This window comes from Ochotona curzoniae, unplaced genomic scaffold, assembly GCF_017591425.1.
Source record: "Ochotona curzoniae isolate NIBS_2020 unplaced genomic scaffold, NIBS_Ocur_1.0 contig_2235, whole genome shotgun sequence".
Classification (NCBI taxonomy): domain Eukaryota; kingdom Metazoa; phylum Chordata; class Mammalia; order Lagomorpha; family Ochotonidae; genus Ochotona; species Ochotona curzoniae.
In genome coordinates, this window is record NW_024465384.1 from 1,748,810 (window position 1) to 1,764,534 (window position 15,725).

The following is a 15,725-nucleotide window of genomic DNA, read 5'->3' on the forward strand; positions in this document are numbered from 1 at the left end:
ACAAATAATTTTAACAAGTTTTTCCCTTTTTTTATTACAAATTTGAACGCATAAGTACAGTGTGGATTCGATAATCTTTTTTTTAAGATTTATATTTATTATTTTTTTTATTGGAAAGGTGGATATTACAGAGAGGAAAGACAGAGAGGAAGATCTTCCGTCTGATGATTCACTCCCCAAGTGAGCACAATGGCCGATCCTATGCCGGTCCGAAGCCAGGAGCCTCTTCCGGGTCTCCCATGCGGGTGCAGGGTCCCAAAGCTTTGGGCCGTCCTCAACTGCTTTCCCGGGCCACAGGCAGGGAGCTGGAAGGGAAGTGGGGCTGCCGGGATTAGAACCGGCGCCCATATGGGATCCCGGGCGTGCAAGGTGAGGACCTTTAACCACTTGCACCACCACGCCGGGCCCGGATTCGATAATCTTAATGGAAACCAATTTTGGAAACCTCTAACTTAACCGTGAATGAAATTCATTTACTTAGCTAAAGCCTTCTTCCTTTGCTTTCTCAAACTGTCTGGCATACCTCTTTGATTCTTCATACCCCTCGATTTGATCATCTGCTCTGATCATCTGCTGCTGGTTTTCAGGGGCTTTCTATTTTGCCAACCTTTGTTCTGTGAGAGAGTAGCACTTTTCATCTTAAAGGTGCTCGTCTGCTGTGACACTTACTATAACAGTCACCCTCCAGCTAGAACAGCCAACAGGCACTTGATTGTTGAGTCAGGAAGGTCAGGTTCAAGGCTTTCACATCATGCAGCTGCGTTCCCTGTAACTACAGCATTCTCTGCAGGGGCAAGGCTGGCCTGGCGTCTGTCACCGACCCGTCAGTCCCAGTCTTGAATTTTAAAGCCCAGAGTGATCTATTGACCTGTGTCTTTTGCTGTTATAATTGGTTCATTTGTAAGATTTGACCTCTGATATTTGCTAACTTTTTATAGGGAGTTGTATTTGTAACGGAAGAAGAGAAGAATAAAAAATATTAGTTTAAAAAGTGGCCTATGTGACTGCTTTTCTAAAAAGGTATTTAATGTTCTTAGTACTTTGGCTTATCTCTTTGAAATAAAGCTAATACACAGGATTGCCTTCACATTGTTGTATTCTTCCTTTCTTGATTGATAATTGCATTATCTTAGAGCCTAGAGATTGTTAATATTAGCTAAAACTACTTTGCTGCTCTTATTAGAAGTTCCCTTTTTTGTCAAGTTTTCCTCATACATGTTTCTGCCTCACAAGGAGCCCAGGTATTCATGAGGTAACGGAGTACCTAAGAGGCCTCATTTTTGTGGACACACTATGGTAAAATATAATTTGGGGGTATTAACTTCTCAGCTTCTTTCATTAAAAATAAATAACCCCATAAGAATCATTTTGTATTTTGGGACATTCCAGTTGTTTGCTATCATTTAAGCCAAGAGGAACTCTTTGGTTTGCTTTTACTCTAGGCTCAATGTTTATGTAACCTAAACATTCCCCAATCTTGTCTCCTACAGGTAGACTGGGTACAATGTGATGGTGGCTGTGATGAGTGGTTTCATCAAGTTTGTGTGGGTGTATCTCCAGAAATGGCTGAAAATGAAGATTACATCTGTATAAACTGTGCAAAGAAGCAGGGCCCAGATAGCCCAGATGAAGCACCACCTCCTTCCTTCATAATGAGCTACAAACTGCCCATGGAGGATCTTAAAGAAACCAGTTAGCAATTGCTTGTTTAGTTTGGGACTTGGGGGAAAATGGACCACATTGAGACCCTAGTCATCAAGCAGAGTGGGTTAGATCCGCTCAGAATGTTGCTTCCAAAGATGAGTGACCTTCAGAGAAAGTTCCCTTAGTGCTGGCTTCTGCTTGACGTGGACTGTGTGAGCTACGCTCTCTGTCAACACATCTGTGTGGAGGGCATCTTTGGTACAGCAGCCAGTATTTTACCTCATGTCTCTGTGGGTATGGTTGACTCCATCAAGGGCAGATACTTGATTGATTGAGCTGTAGGGTGACAGTTTGCATTAAATAGAGTGATGTGCTGGCAGGGTGTGTGGGATGTGGCTTACCAGTCAGTAGATAATAGAGGCTTGCAACCTAGGCAACACCAACTGAAGGTACTGATTGATTGGGTCTCATTAGTTGGGATAGTTCGAAAAGAGGCAGAGCACATTTTCCTTCTGTAGAGGTACAAGGAGGAGAAACGGGGTTGAAATTGTGGGGTGGTGACACAGTCAGCACCCCTCAGATACTTGTGCTTGTTTGTCCCGAGAAGAAACCCTCATGTGAGAAAACTTCCTGTCTAGGGCAGTTCATCTCGTTTCCCTGAGGAAGAGGTAGTCGTGATCTAGGTCAGAAATGCCGGTGGCTTGCCAGAGGAAAGCTTTTCCCATCCCGAGGAGGGAGGCTCTCTCTCTTCCCACCCTGTCTGGAGAAGTCTGGCCACCGTGGGTCTAAACTTTAGAGGGGAGCAGGTACATGAATCCAGGCTTCTGGAGGAAGAAAAAAGAAGACGACGACCGGTCAGAATGTCTTACAGTGATGCATGCGTTTCAGGAAAACCTTCATTCAACGTATTCCAGATGCCACCAGGCTTCCGGCATGAGGCATGGCCGTGAGCAAGACCAGCAGATAACAGCTTTTTGCCTGCAGCCCTGACCCTGAGCTCTCCTGTTTGCAGTGTGGGGCCCACATCAGATGCTATGGAGTAACACCACCTTGGCCTCGCCAGAGGAGTTAGGGTCAAAGCACCTCTGTGGAGGAAGTTGTTTTAGTAAATCCATTTTTAAAAAGAAAACAAAAAAAAGGACTTGTTTTTACTTTTTTTCTAAATGTCTCTGACTACTGACTTCTATAAATAGATTATTTTTCTTTTCTAAACATACATATATGAATATATAAGTAAATACATATATATATATTTACTGTTACCAGAAACGTATGACAGAGTTTCAGCATCAAAAAATCCATTTGGGGGCTTTTTGGGGTTTTGCTTTTTAATAAAGAACCCATTCCTTCCTTGTAGTACAAGGACTAGCACTCCCTTTCCCACCCTGGCCTGTCTGGTTCTTCCATGTTGCTTTTGTTCAAATAGGCGATTATAGTTCCTTTACATGTTGGGACCTAACCCTGTCTTTTTGAGAAATCTGATCTAGTCTGTGCTGGGTTTTTTTTTTTCCCCTTTTGTATGTGAATGTTTGAAACTATGGTGCTGTGTCCTCTGCTATGTTTTAAAATGTCAGTTGAGCTATATGTAGTTTTATTAGAATAGGACTCATTTTTTCTAAAGGACAAAAAAAGTTACTAAAAAGTGTTTTGTCTTTACTAGTGTGTGTCACTTTATTTTGCCTTGAACTTATCAGTTTTCCCTTGTTTGGGAGTAATGGGCTGGACTCAGAAACAGCTGGTAGTCTCCTCTTTCCCTTTTGCTGCAGTCTCTTCTAAGGAAATGTCTTCTAGTAACTAGAAGTGAATTGTACTGTCCAGTTACAGTCTGAGTGGGTATGAGATTTAACTCAAAAGGCATTTTACTTAAAAAAAATATATATATATACAAGCTTTCTTATAAAGCCCAGTTTCTGTGAGTGCGCGCTCTCTGGTTTCTGTTGCCTATCTTTGGTCATGCTTCCTTTAATGCTAGAAGTTATTTTGAGCTTTTTGGCCTATTGAGAGGTTTCAAAGTGTTGCTGTACTCTCATCTCAAGTTAGCGTGACTTAAGATTTCAAAGGAAATTGCAAGGTTATTAACCATTGCATCACGTTTTAATTAAAAATTTCATCTGATTGTTACAGAAGAAAGCACAATATGTTTTGCCATTTGGTAAATTCTTCATATACTTGTGAGACTTGTGAGTTAAAAACTGGGTGTAATTTTCAGTGAGGGATCCCTAGAGGCGTTTTAGATGCGTTTCCATCTCAGTCATCCATTGCGCCATCAGTGGAAAATGAGCAGAATGCTGAGAAAGGTGGAGGTTGAGCTGCTGGACATGTAGGAAGTACCGTGATTGGGAGATAGGCTGGAGGGCTGTATGTGTGATTCAGTAGTTGTCTGCCAGAGACCTGAGAAAAATCCAGGACAGTCTCCAACCCCAAAGAGCTTCCTGTTACTTCCTGATATTTTGAAACTGAAGTGTATCATTTAATTGATACCATGAGGTTTTCTGTGTGTTCTTAGAAGTCATGAAGGATTTGATCTGTCTTAACCACAGATTTCGACCTGGGCTGAGAATAAGAAAAATTGGTGCCTGCCCTCCCATCCAAAGGAGGCATATGGTGAAAACAAATGTAAATGTGCAGATTTTGAATTAATTAAATAAGGTGCGTCCATTTAAGAACTGTTGGTGTTCCAGTATAAAGCATTATTTTCACTTGGAGAAAATTACTTATTTGCAACTAACTCTCCTACATTGTAACATTTTATGTTAAATCTGAGTTGAAACATTTCTCTGAGCTTCCTAACTCTGCAGAGTTGCAGTTCTTCATTGATATGTTGACTTGCGCATGTGTGTTTCTTTCAGAAGAATTCTTCACTACCTTCAGTACACAAATTATTTTGGCAAAGGTTAAATAAAGAAAAATGAGAAAAAGAAAAAATAGAGGTCTTTTGGTATTGTTAAAAGGGTAACCTATGGATTTTGAGGTTACAAACCCCAGGGCAGCATTTGATAGCACAACACAGCCATAATGAAGTGTTGTCGCTCAGCTTTGCCTCCGTGATTCAGATTTATGCCTCAGGAACACTGCACATTTCCACATGTCATACTTCGAATAATTGAAAAAGCAGACACTAGGTCTGTGATGGCCCGCAGTCTGCTTTAACCATCACAGAGCCATGGCAAGCACTGACAGACCTATAAGGTGAGCATGATTTGAACCTGCGTTTTGCTTCTGTTCCCCTATGCTTTTATTTGGATCAGATATCCAAGAGTGAGTTAATTTATTTCTTCGTAATTCTTAGATTTTAGATGCAGTTGAGTGCATATATAAGAAAACTCCCTGTCAATATGCTAGTTGTAGAATACATTTGTGTGAATGTCAGCCAGGAGTTTACAGAGCAGTAGGATATAAGGAAATGGGGTTGGGATTATCCACTTTTTAAAAGGGTTAAGTGTCCATTTGGAGTGGGTTTTACAAATTGTATATTGGGAAATTGAGTTGTTGGCCCCCGTACAACCAGATTGAAGTTTCCTATGTGAATTGACATCATATGTAGAAACTTGGTTTTGTAATAAGTTCTTAATAGGATTCTTCTTGAGTCCTTCTCCCGTAACCTCACAGCATCTGTGGACACAAATGTGCATAGTCGTGACTACAGCGTGAAAGGGAAGGGATGGATTCTCATTGATTTGCAGCTCGTATGTTTAAGTCCAGTCACCACTGTGCAGCAAACCATAGGATTGGGGAAGGATGCTCGGGGATGTTGGTGACGGGCTGGCTTGTTCTTTTACAGTGCTTCAAGATGTCTCCTAGGAACCTTGGGAACCTCAAGACCCCTTAGGATTATTCCCTTACATATTTATTTACAGCTTACCAGGGTGGTGTCTTATGAAAAATGCAACTGGAGATTTGAATGTGTTTTGTGATTTCTTTGGCTTGCTGAAAGAGTATTTGGCATGGTTAATTGTATTATATCTTGAATAAATTTTGTGCTCAGGTTCCCAACCCTTCCCATCCCTTTTGCCCTCACCTCCCTCCTCCCCCCCCCTTCACATTTCTGGCAACTTTAATTGGTAACCAAGTAAAGGTAATTTCAGTAATGACTGATAATTCGTAGGAAAGCTAGCAAATCATTTGGGGACCATTTCTAACATGCCAAGGGAGTTTTTACTATTTGCTCTCTGTGAAATAAAGAACTGAGCTGAAATAAATTGGTCAGTGGTGTGATTAGCCCATTACTATTAATGAGAATAGTGTTTTTGGAAACCGAAGTACAAGAAGTGTTGGCCAGAGGTGTCGGGGATCCTCAGTTTTCTGCGAGAACTGTCGTGACTAGTGCCCCTTTGCAGCACAGCAGTGCCAGGGAAGGTGGCTGCATCGCGTGGCCTCAAGCTCCTTCGGAAAAGTGAATGGCATTTCTTGCCAAGTTGCCAAAGCTACCAAAGTGGTGCAAATCACTGCTTGCGATGAAACTGGTCTCAAGACAGTTTTATGAGATGTGTGTTTGTGTTATGTATTAGGGGTTGGAGAAAGAGTTGGGAGCTAAGAGAAAAATCTGATTATCTCTGAACTTGGGCAGAATTTTCCTGCCAACAAGAAAAGGAACATTTTATGAATTGACAAATTCACTTTTTAAGAATGATCTAGATCACAGGTTTTTTTCCTTGGGGCCTTGACAGTATGGCTGATGCTCATGAATGGATGGTTAGGAGTTCTTTTTTTTTTTTTCCCTTAAGATTTACTTATTTTTATTGCAAAGTCAGATATATACAGAGAGGAAGATCTTCCATCCAATGATTCAAAGCCAGGAGCCCAGATCATCCGGGTCTCCCACACAGGTACAGGGTCCCAAGGCTTTGTGCTGTCCTCGATTGCTTTCCCAGGCCACAAGCAGGGATCTGGATGGGAAATGGAGCTGCCGGGATTAGAACCGGTGCCCATATGGGATCCCGGCGAGTTCAAGGTGAGGACTTTAGCCACTAGGCCACTGCGCCTGGCCCCAGGATTTCTTCATGGTACTTAGCCATTCATGGGAACATCACACATGGCTAAAAATAGAGCGTATAAAAGACTATCAAAAACTAACGTGAATAAACTTGGATTGGCTTTGGGTTTTGCCTCTCCTCACCTTTCCACACCTGTTAGTTTGTTTTAGTGTATTTTTGAGTTGTCAGGGACATGGAGATGAAGTTGGCTGTGGTTAAAGGCAGAAAAGCCCAGAGGAGCTCTAAGCATGAGGTAAAGGAAACTGGCCACACTGAGGAGTGGTTCCCTTTGAGCTTCAGGTTCTTGGTTTCCTGTTGTACATGGGTTGGCTCGCATGGGTGGATGTTGAAGTTACAGCCTCACTGCTTGGTAGGGTAAATGCTGGTTTTGATGTCTTCTTGCCTAAAAAAACAAGAATAGGGCCTGGCGCAGTGGCCTTAGCGGCTAAAAGTCCTCGGCTTGAACATTCCAGGATCCCATGTGGGCACCGGTTCTAATCCCGGCAGCTCCACTTCCCATCCAGCTCCCTGCTTGTGGCCTGGGAAAGCAATTGAGGATGGCCCAAAGCCTTGGGACCCTGAACCCGTGTGGGAGACCTGGAAGAAATTCCTGGCTCCTGGCTCCTGGCTTCAGATCGGCTCAGCTCTGGCCGTTGAGGTCACTTGGGGAGTGAATCATCAGATGAAAGGTCTTTGTCTCTCCTCTTCTGTGTGTATCTGACTTTGTGATAAAAATGAAATCTTTTTTTTAAAAAGAATAGAGGCTGTGTAGTTTAAAATCACGTTTTGTGGTAGAAAAAAATATGTGTTCAGTATGTGCAAGGCAGGAGTGTGGTGCCTGAAGTGACTGCTGCCATTTACAAAACCTCCTTGTTGGTCACTGACATTTGTATCTGAGCCCATGTCTGGCTCTCCTCCAGCTTGGGGTTGAGGGGTGCAGACCGTCAAGCACTTGATCTGTGTGCCTTAAACACGATACCTGTGACTGCATTGTGTTCAGTGCTGAGCTTGGGAAGTGAGGCGCTTTGGTTCCATCAGGCCATTTCTTATCCTGGATTGGTATCTGTCTCCAACTGGTCATTTTCCCTCATGAAAACATGGGCCCCTGCTTCCATGCTATGGGGTTTACTATGCCAGGGCACTGGTGGCTATAGTCTTTCCGGCCTGTTGCTGTCATCTTTTATTTTCTAAAGGGCCAAGCTTTGTTGAAAGAGAGCCTATTCCTAACATTCTACAACTGACTTTGAAACTGAGAGCAGTTCAAGCATGTGGTGTGGTTAAGGGCCCTCAGTGCTCCCTTTTGTTGAGACAGACCTCCTGTGTTCTGTTTAGTGGTAAATGAGCTGGACCCCAACTCAACTGTTGGCAGCACGTCCATGTGGATTGGTGGGTTATAGGCTCTGTTACCCTGCATTGCTGACTGGACACACTGTTCTTCCTCTGCGTCCTCCTCTGCTTTAGGGAAGGACTTTGGTGGCTCTTGGCCATCTCTGCGTGTAGCACTGCCTTCATTCAAGTTATTGTCCCTGAGGAATAACCATAGTTTCAGGGCGTCTGCTTCCTAGAGTCATTCTCACATCATAAGGCTCAAAAAAAAATTTTTTTTTCCTAGAATACTGAATTCTATATTGATCTCAATGTCCTGTAGTATGTTTCTTTTTTTTTTTTTAAGATTTATTTTTATTATTTTTTCATTGGAAAGGCGGATATACAGAGAGGAGAGACAGAGAGGAAGATCTTCCGTCTGATGATTCACTCCCCAAGTGAGTGCAACGGGCCGATACTATGCCGGTCCGAAGCCAGGAGCCTCTTCCGGGTCTCCCACACGGGTGCAGGGTCCCAAAGCTTTGGGCCGTCCTCGACTGCTCTCCCAGGCCACAGGCAGGGAGCTGGAAGGGAAGCGGGGCTGCCGGGATTAGAACCGGCGCCCATATGGGATCCCGGGCGTGCAAGGCGAGGACCTTTAACCACTTGCGCCACCGCGCCGGGCCCCTGTAGTATGTTTCTTAATGTACTTCCTCAGCCAATTCCTTGAACCACTTTTTCCTTCCCATTTGTTAGTTCACTGGCTTCCATCTGTTTTTTTTTTTTTTTAAGATCTATTCATTTATTTGAAAGGCAGTATGACAGAGGAAAGTTACGTATCCACAGGTCATGTCCAAATAGCCACAGTGGCCAAGGCTAGGCCAGGCTGAAGCTAGGAACCAGGTACTCAGCTGGTTCTCCAAGTTGGGTGCGAGGGCCCAAGCACTTGGGCCATCCTCCACGGCTTCTTAGTGGGGAGTTGGAGTGGAAATTGCTACTGAGGCAAGTGGATTCCGATATGGGATGCTGGCTTCATGTGCTGCATCTTAACCAGCATAGGATGTTAGCCGGCACTTTTCCATTTAATGTTCACTCTGTGGTCCGTCACTCTTCTGAAATGTGTTGTTTTCTAATTACTCTGGCTGTGCAAAACCTCTGAATCATTATAGCTGTCTGACTTCTTGATGTTCCTGGATTGCTGTGTGTTAAGAACTCCACATCATTGATTGGCAGCATGAAAACTGAGTAAAGCAGACTGAAAGCAGCTTAGTGGCCACAACAGCCTCTTTCAGACGCTTGCCTCTTGTCAAGTGGCCAGTCCACATGTACATCTGCTTAACAGAGGGTTACCGTCCTAACACCGAGGAAAGCTAACAGGAGAACCCTGAGTGTCTTCCTTACGTACCAGTCCTCTCATTTGTTCCAGAACATGTGTCTTCTGATCAGCATAGTGTCTGTGTATGTTAGCAAATCCATGAGTCTCGTTTTAACTCCTTGAAGCTCTTGTCCTTGTTGAGCAACTTGTTTTATTTCTTTTAAAATTTCAGTGTCTCCTCTTTCTTCATTTAGTACATGCTTCTTGAGCCTGCTCCCCTCTATTTCCTTTCTTCCCACCCCTTTCCTTCGAAGCCATGCCCACCTGTGCTCTACGTGCCCTTCAAATCACTCCTGTGGTCTGTAGCATAACGGCCTTGTCTACTCAGAGTGCTCCTGTACCTGTTGTTGGATTCTGCTCGCACCATTTCATTGAAATTGCTGCTGCCCAAGTTATCAGTGACTGACAGTGCTACATCACAAGAACATTTCCGTTTTTAGTTGACCTCTCTTCACATCTGACACTGTCTTGAGCTCTTTAGAACTTCTTTGACTTTTCTCTCTAGTTACTTTTCTGTATATCCCCTTAGAATGTCCTCAGAAGTTCCTCTCTTCATACCTGTGTACCCTAGTCCATTCCCAGTAACCACTGCCGTTCAGATGATGACCAAATCAGTTCTCTGCACTGTCTGGTAAACATCTCCACTTGATTCGTTTTACTCCAAACTCACAGCATCAAAGTCAAGACTTATTTCCATCCCAAATTGGTTCCATTTCCTTTATTCCCTATTCGAACAAATGACTAGTTGCCTAAGCCAGAACTCCATAAACCACCCTGGTGCTCTTTCTGTCCACTCACTTTTTGTATGCAATTAGATGGTTATCAAAACTTGAGTTGACATTTTCTTTATTATCTCCATCTTTGCTGCTTTCCTTTTTTAAAAAAATATTAGTATTTTGGTGAGGGAGTTTTGCGCCGACATGGGTGGTGGGCTCGTGGGGGCCTGTGGGATGGCACAGATGAAGAAATGCAGGGACCTATGGAGCAAGCCTGGGATTTCCCCATGTGCTTGGTCCTGGGCTGGGTAGGGGGAGGAGAAGGGAGAGCGCTAGGTTACCATGCTGGGCTGGTGTGCTGGTGGTTTGGGGAACTTCTCCATGGTTGGGGTTCTGATTCCAGCAGTTCAGTTGGGTCAGTTCTGGTTCCAGCCATATCTTTTATACACCAATTGGTGTTGCAGCTCAGCCTGATCCTGCCCACCACACACTTGATCCTCATGCAAACCAGTGGGAGCTATAGCCTAATTGGAACAACCCACAATAACTCCCACCAGGCCTGCCCCCTGCCCTGGTTCCCGTGCTTGCCAGTATATACAGCAGACTGGTCCAGTCTGTCCTACCTCTCTTTCAGCTCTCAACATGTCAGTGGGCATTGAAGCCTAGTTCAACTGAACCAGCCCCACTATCCAGCCCACACTGGTGCCGGTGGGTGCCACCACCCACAAAGATGCACAGGCCAAGCCTTTGGCCCATTCTCTGCTGCTTTCCCAGATGCATTAGTAAGAAGCTGGATTAGAAGTGGAGCAGCCAGGACATCACTGTGCTTATGTGAGAGGCTGTCATTCTGCTTAATTCAGCCACAACACCGGCTTCTGTAATATTGTTTTCTTTCTCTCTTTCTCTCTTTCTCTATCCCTTCCTCCGTCCCTCCCTTCCTTCCTTCCTTCCTTCCCTCCTTTAATTCCAAGTACCGTTGGGAGTTTCCTAGAGCCAAAAGCCAGCTGGATTCCCCTTGAATTCATATTTGCAAGATACATAGTGCTTTATGGTAATTTGCCACACTGAAGTACAGAAAAATGTAGGTTTTGTATGCCCTGAAGCCTACACAATTGCAAGGGATTTTCTTTTCAGAAAAATACTACGATATCAAGATTTCAAAACTAGGGGCCAGTTTCCTAGTGTAGCAGGGTGAACTTCCACCTGTGGCACCAGCCACCCATATGGGTGCCAGTTCTATCCCTGGCTGATCCACTTCTGATCCACCTCCCTGCTACTTGCCTGTGAAAACAGGAGAGAAGGCTGATATGGGTGCTTGGGACATCCCTGTGGGAGACCCAAAAGAAGCTCCTGGCTTCTGATCGCTGCAGTCATTTGGGGAGTGAACCAGTGGATCTCTCTCCCTGTCTCCTTTGCTTTCTGCAACTCTGCCTTTTGAGTTAAAGAAAAAAAAATTTTTTTTGTTTAAACTAAGTGCAGGGAGGTAGGGAGTCCCATGTGGTCACAGTGGCCTTCCGGGGTGTGCATTTGTAGGAAGCTGGATACGAAGTGGAGCCATGCTGTGAACTTCATGACTGTGGAGGGGATGCTGGGGTCCCAGGGAGGGACTTGACTCTGCCGAAAGCCGGCCCCACATTCATGCTTCGAACCACACTGGAATCTGCCCTCTTCTTATTCCACATTGATGTCTTTAATTTGTATTTCCCCCCACTGCCCCCAACTGGCCATCTTGTAGAACTCTCTAGAAAGTCACCCTTTTGCAGGTGATTTCCTGGGCCGCCTTTAGGCCTCCCCCTCTTGGGTCACATGAGCGAGGAGACAGAATTCCGTCCTTTGCTGAGTGTCCAGTGGGTGGGTGGGAGCCGAGGACTGGGATGGGAATGCAGGCACCCTTGAAGCTGGGCTGGGATGCTGTGAGCCTGGAGAACTTCCAGAAAGAACAGTGCTATCAGCAGGAAGAGACGAGGTCATAGCTCTCAGGCGAGATCAAAGGCTGCAGGGTTATTTATTTTGGATGGTTGGGGATGGTTTTGGAAAAATGTTTCAAGCACAATACAAGACCAGCTGCCATACCTCTTCCCTCAGCCGCAGAAGCTTCCAAATGTGGCTGCCTCTTAGGGACAGCCAGAGAACATCTTTTAAAATCTCTCCCACTTTTCTGTGACCAGGTGTGCCCACCACTGGCCCAGGTCCAGCATCCCTTGTGGTCCATGTTTCCCAGCCGATGTCAATGGGTGATTTGGAAAAGGCCTAAGTGAAGGGCCAGGCTGGGGATTATGTGATTTGGGAGTGGGATGTGCTATCTTCCCACTGCAATGGTTTGAGAATTGAGAAATTGGTTTTTTTTTTTTTTTGGATATTCAGGGGCAAAGTCTTCATTGGAGGCTTGACTGAGGGTGCAGGGAGGTGCCTCGGATTGGGTGGCTCTCAGCCCAGACTGTGTATCACCATCGTGTAGGAAGGTTGGACTGTGTGCAGGGGCCAGCATTTGGCACAATGGTCTTGGGATTCTGCTTGGGTTCTGTTTAACAAAAGGTATTGGCCAAAATCAATACGCAAATGCAGAAAGGTGAAATTAATTTCATACCTCTCACCCTGTGCAGACAGGAGCTTTATCACACAGCAAGTTAACACATATGTCAAGATGGATCAGAGACCTAAGTGTAAGACCTGAGATTATGGAGCCGCTGGAAGCAGATATAGGGGAAACACTCTAAGACACTGGAGCCAGGGATGGCTTCTTGGCAAAGACCCCCAAAGCACAGGTGACCAAAGCAAACCTAAGCAAATGAGAACCTATCCAACTCAGAGCTTCTGCTTTTTTTTTTTTTTTTTTTTTGGAAAGGCGGATATACAGAGAGGAGAGACAGAGAGGAAGATCCTCCGTCCGACGATTCACTCCCCAAGTGAGCGCAACGGGCCGATACTATGCCGATCCGAAGCCAGGAGCCTCCTCCGGGTCTCCCACGTGGGTGCAGGGTCCCAAAGCTTTGGGCCGTCCTCGACTGCCTTCCCAGGCCACAGGCAGGGAGCTGGAAGGGAAGCGGGGCTGCCGGGACTAGAACCGGCGCCCATATGGGATCCCGGGCGTGCAAGGCGAGGACCCTCAACCACCTGCGCCACCGCGCCGAGCCCAAGAGCTTCTGCTTTAGCAAAGAAAAGGATCCAGACAGTGAAGAGACATCTAACAGAAAAGGAAATAATATTTGCAAACCAGTTATCTGACAAGGATTAATGTTCCAAATATAGCAGCCACTTCAAAAACTAAGCAACAGGGCCGGGCGCAGTGGCCTAGCGGCTAAAGTCCTCGGCTTGAACGTGCCGGGATCCCATATGGGTGCCGGTTTTAATCCCGGCAGCTCCACTTCCCATCCAGCTCCCTGCTTGTGGCCTGGGAAAGCAGTTGAGGACGGCCCAAAGCTTTGGGATCCTGCACCCGTGTGGGAGACCTGGAAGAGGTTCCTGGCTCCTGGCTTCGGATCGGCATAGCATCGGCCGTTGCAGTCACTTGGGGAGTGAATCATCAGACAGAAGATCTTCCTCTCTGTCTCTCCTCCTCTCTGAATATCTGACTTTCCAATAAATTGGCAGGTTGGTGATGAAATATTCCCAGGATCAATTTGAGAAACCAAGTCCTCTCAGGCCTGCTTTTTCCAGAATTCTCTTGATTTTATACACTCCTGCTTTGGAGTTTCTAGTGTATGTGTGTGTGTGAAAAATATATATAAAGAGAAACAGAGGTAGTTTTCACCCATTGATTTACTTCCGAGTGGCTCCAACAGCCAGGTCTGGGTCAGGTTAAAGCTGGGAGTCAGGAACCCCACTCACCCTCATCTCCCTGTGGGTTGCAGTGACCCAAGTGCTTGGACCATCATGTGCTTTTCCACACTCCTTAGTAGGAAGTTGGGACAGAATCAGATCAGCAGGGACTTGAGGGACACTCTGATATGAGATGCTGGTGATAGCAGTGGCTTCACCCATTGTGCCATCACACTAGCTCCTCAAACATTTACATTTTATTTCAGTCCATCTGAGCAGGGCAAAAGACCCAATAGCTATCCCTACTTCACAGAAAACAAAGAAATTGGCAGTAACAAAGATTTGGAGAAGAATCAGAACATGGTAAAAGTTAATTAGAGACGATTGACATGCCCTAATTCAAGAGCCACAACTCAAGACTAGCTTAGGATAAGACAGGAGATGTCCCAGGCACTGCCAGTCTTTCCTGAAAATGCCCGCTGTTTGCATGTGTGGGGCCCTGCAAGGGGGCTGTGCCATTTTGCCAAGACCATTTGGATACAACTTCTTGTATCAATGATTTGAGTCCTCAGTCAACCCCAGTCATTCAGTCATTCTAGAGTCCAGATGCCAACCTTTATAATGCTGAGGAGCTCAACTCGTAGGCCATTAGGAACCACTCCACGGTAAGTAAAAAAAAGACTCAGTGGGATTGCTTTGAAGATGGACTTGTTTTTTGGTGTCAATTCACAACCTGAGCTTTGCACAGTTTAACAGATGTGTAGTTAGCAAGGGGGTGGGAAATGAGCACTGGGACGAAAGGATCATTTCCTTCAGTGGATGTTGGAAGCAGCTGTGCCCAGTGCGGTGGCCTGGCGGCTACAGTCCTCACACCTTGAATGTGCCTGGATCCCATATGGGCGTCGGTTCTAATCCAGGCAGCTCCACTTCCCATCCAGCTCCCTGCTTGTGGCCTGGAAAAGCAGCCGAAGGCACCCCAAAGCCTTTGGACCCTGCACCCGCGTGGGAGACCCAGAAGAGCTCCTAGCTGCTGGCTTTAGATCAGCATAGCTCCGGCTGTTGCGGTCACTTGGGGGGAATGAATCATCAGACCGAAGATATTTTTCTCTGTCTTTCCTCCTCTCTCTATATATCTGATTTAGCAATAAAAATAAATAAATAAATAAACTAGAAGGGGGTCAACATTGATTGCGGCACAGCTAGTGAAGTCACCAGCTGGTGATGCTGGCAATCCCATATCAGAATGCGGGTTCGAGTCCCAAGTGGTCTGCTTGTGATCAATCTTTCTACCAATGCACCTGGGAAGGCAGTGGAGGATAACTCAAGCACTTGGGCCCCTGCCAGCCACATGGGAGACATGCATGGCGTTCTTGACCCAGCCCTAGCTGCTGTGGCCATGTGGGGAGTGAATCAGCAGGTGGAAGAGCTCTCTGTTGCTCTCTCTTCATTGCTCTGCCTTACCAATCAATCTTTTTCTTTAAAGATTCATTTATTTTCATTTGAAAGGCAGATTTTACAGAGAGAGGAGAGACGAACAGAGAGAGATTTTTCATTTGCTGGTTCACTCCCCAAATGGCTGCAACGGCCAGAGTTGATGTAATCTGAAGCCAGAAACCAGGAGTTCTTCTAGATCTTTCATGTAGGTGCGCCCCTTTCCCCATGCTGCCACAATTCCATCCTTCCAAAATGAGGTGTCTTGGAGCTGATATAGTGTCGTAACAGCCACTATATCATGAGGTCACCCCACGGGAAGAGCGATGGCCTGCAGAGAAGAGAGCCTGTGCTGTCCGCAAGCTCACATGGAAGGGGCCCAGCTGTCCCGGCACACACTCACACACTCAGCTGGGGTGTGCACACAGTCCCCAGGCTGGGTTGATTGATGGCAGAGGGGAGGGGTCTGAGGGGAGGGGGGAGGCCTGAGAGCGGAATGTGGGCTGGGCCAGGTTTCAAATT

The 15,725-nt window shown here is 45.7% G+C and overlaps 1 protein-coding gene across 3 annotated transcripts in view; it reads left to right on the forward strand.

Annotated features, from left to right (window-relative positions):
- KDM5A (lysine demethylase 5A) overlaps nucleotides 1-3,497 on the forward strand; it is a 65,174-nt gene extending 61,677 nt beyond the window's left edge. For 2 of the 3 annotated variants that reach the window (XM_040972199.1, XM_040972200.1), the window contains exon 28: nucleotides 1,491-3,497. In XM_040972199.1, the coding sequence (XP_040828133.1) occupies nucleotides 1,491-1,697 (207 nt within the window). In that variant the 3' untranslated portion in view covers nucleotides 1,698-3,497. Of the gene's footprint in view, nucleotides 1-938; nucleotides 1,021-1,490 lie in introns of all 3 variants that reach the window. The other variant, XM_040972201.1, reaches the window with a different exon arrangement.
- Nucleotides 3,498-15,725: the final 12,228 nt, after the last annotated feature.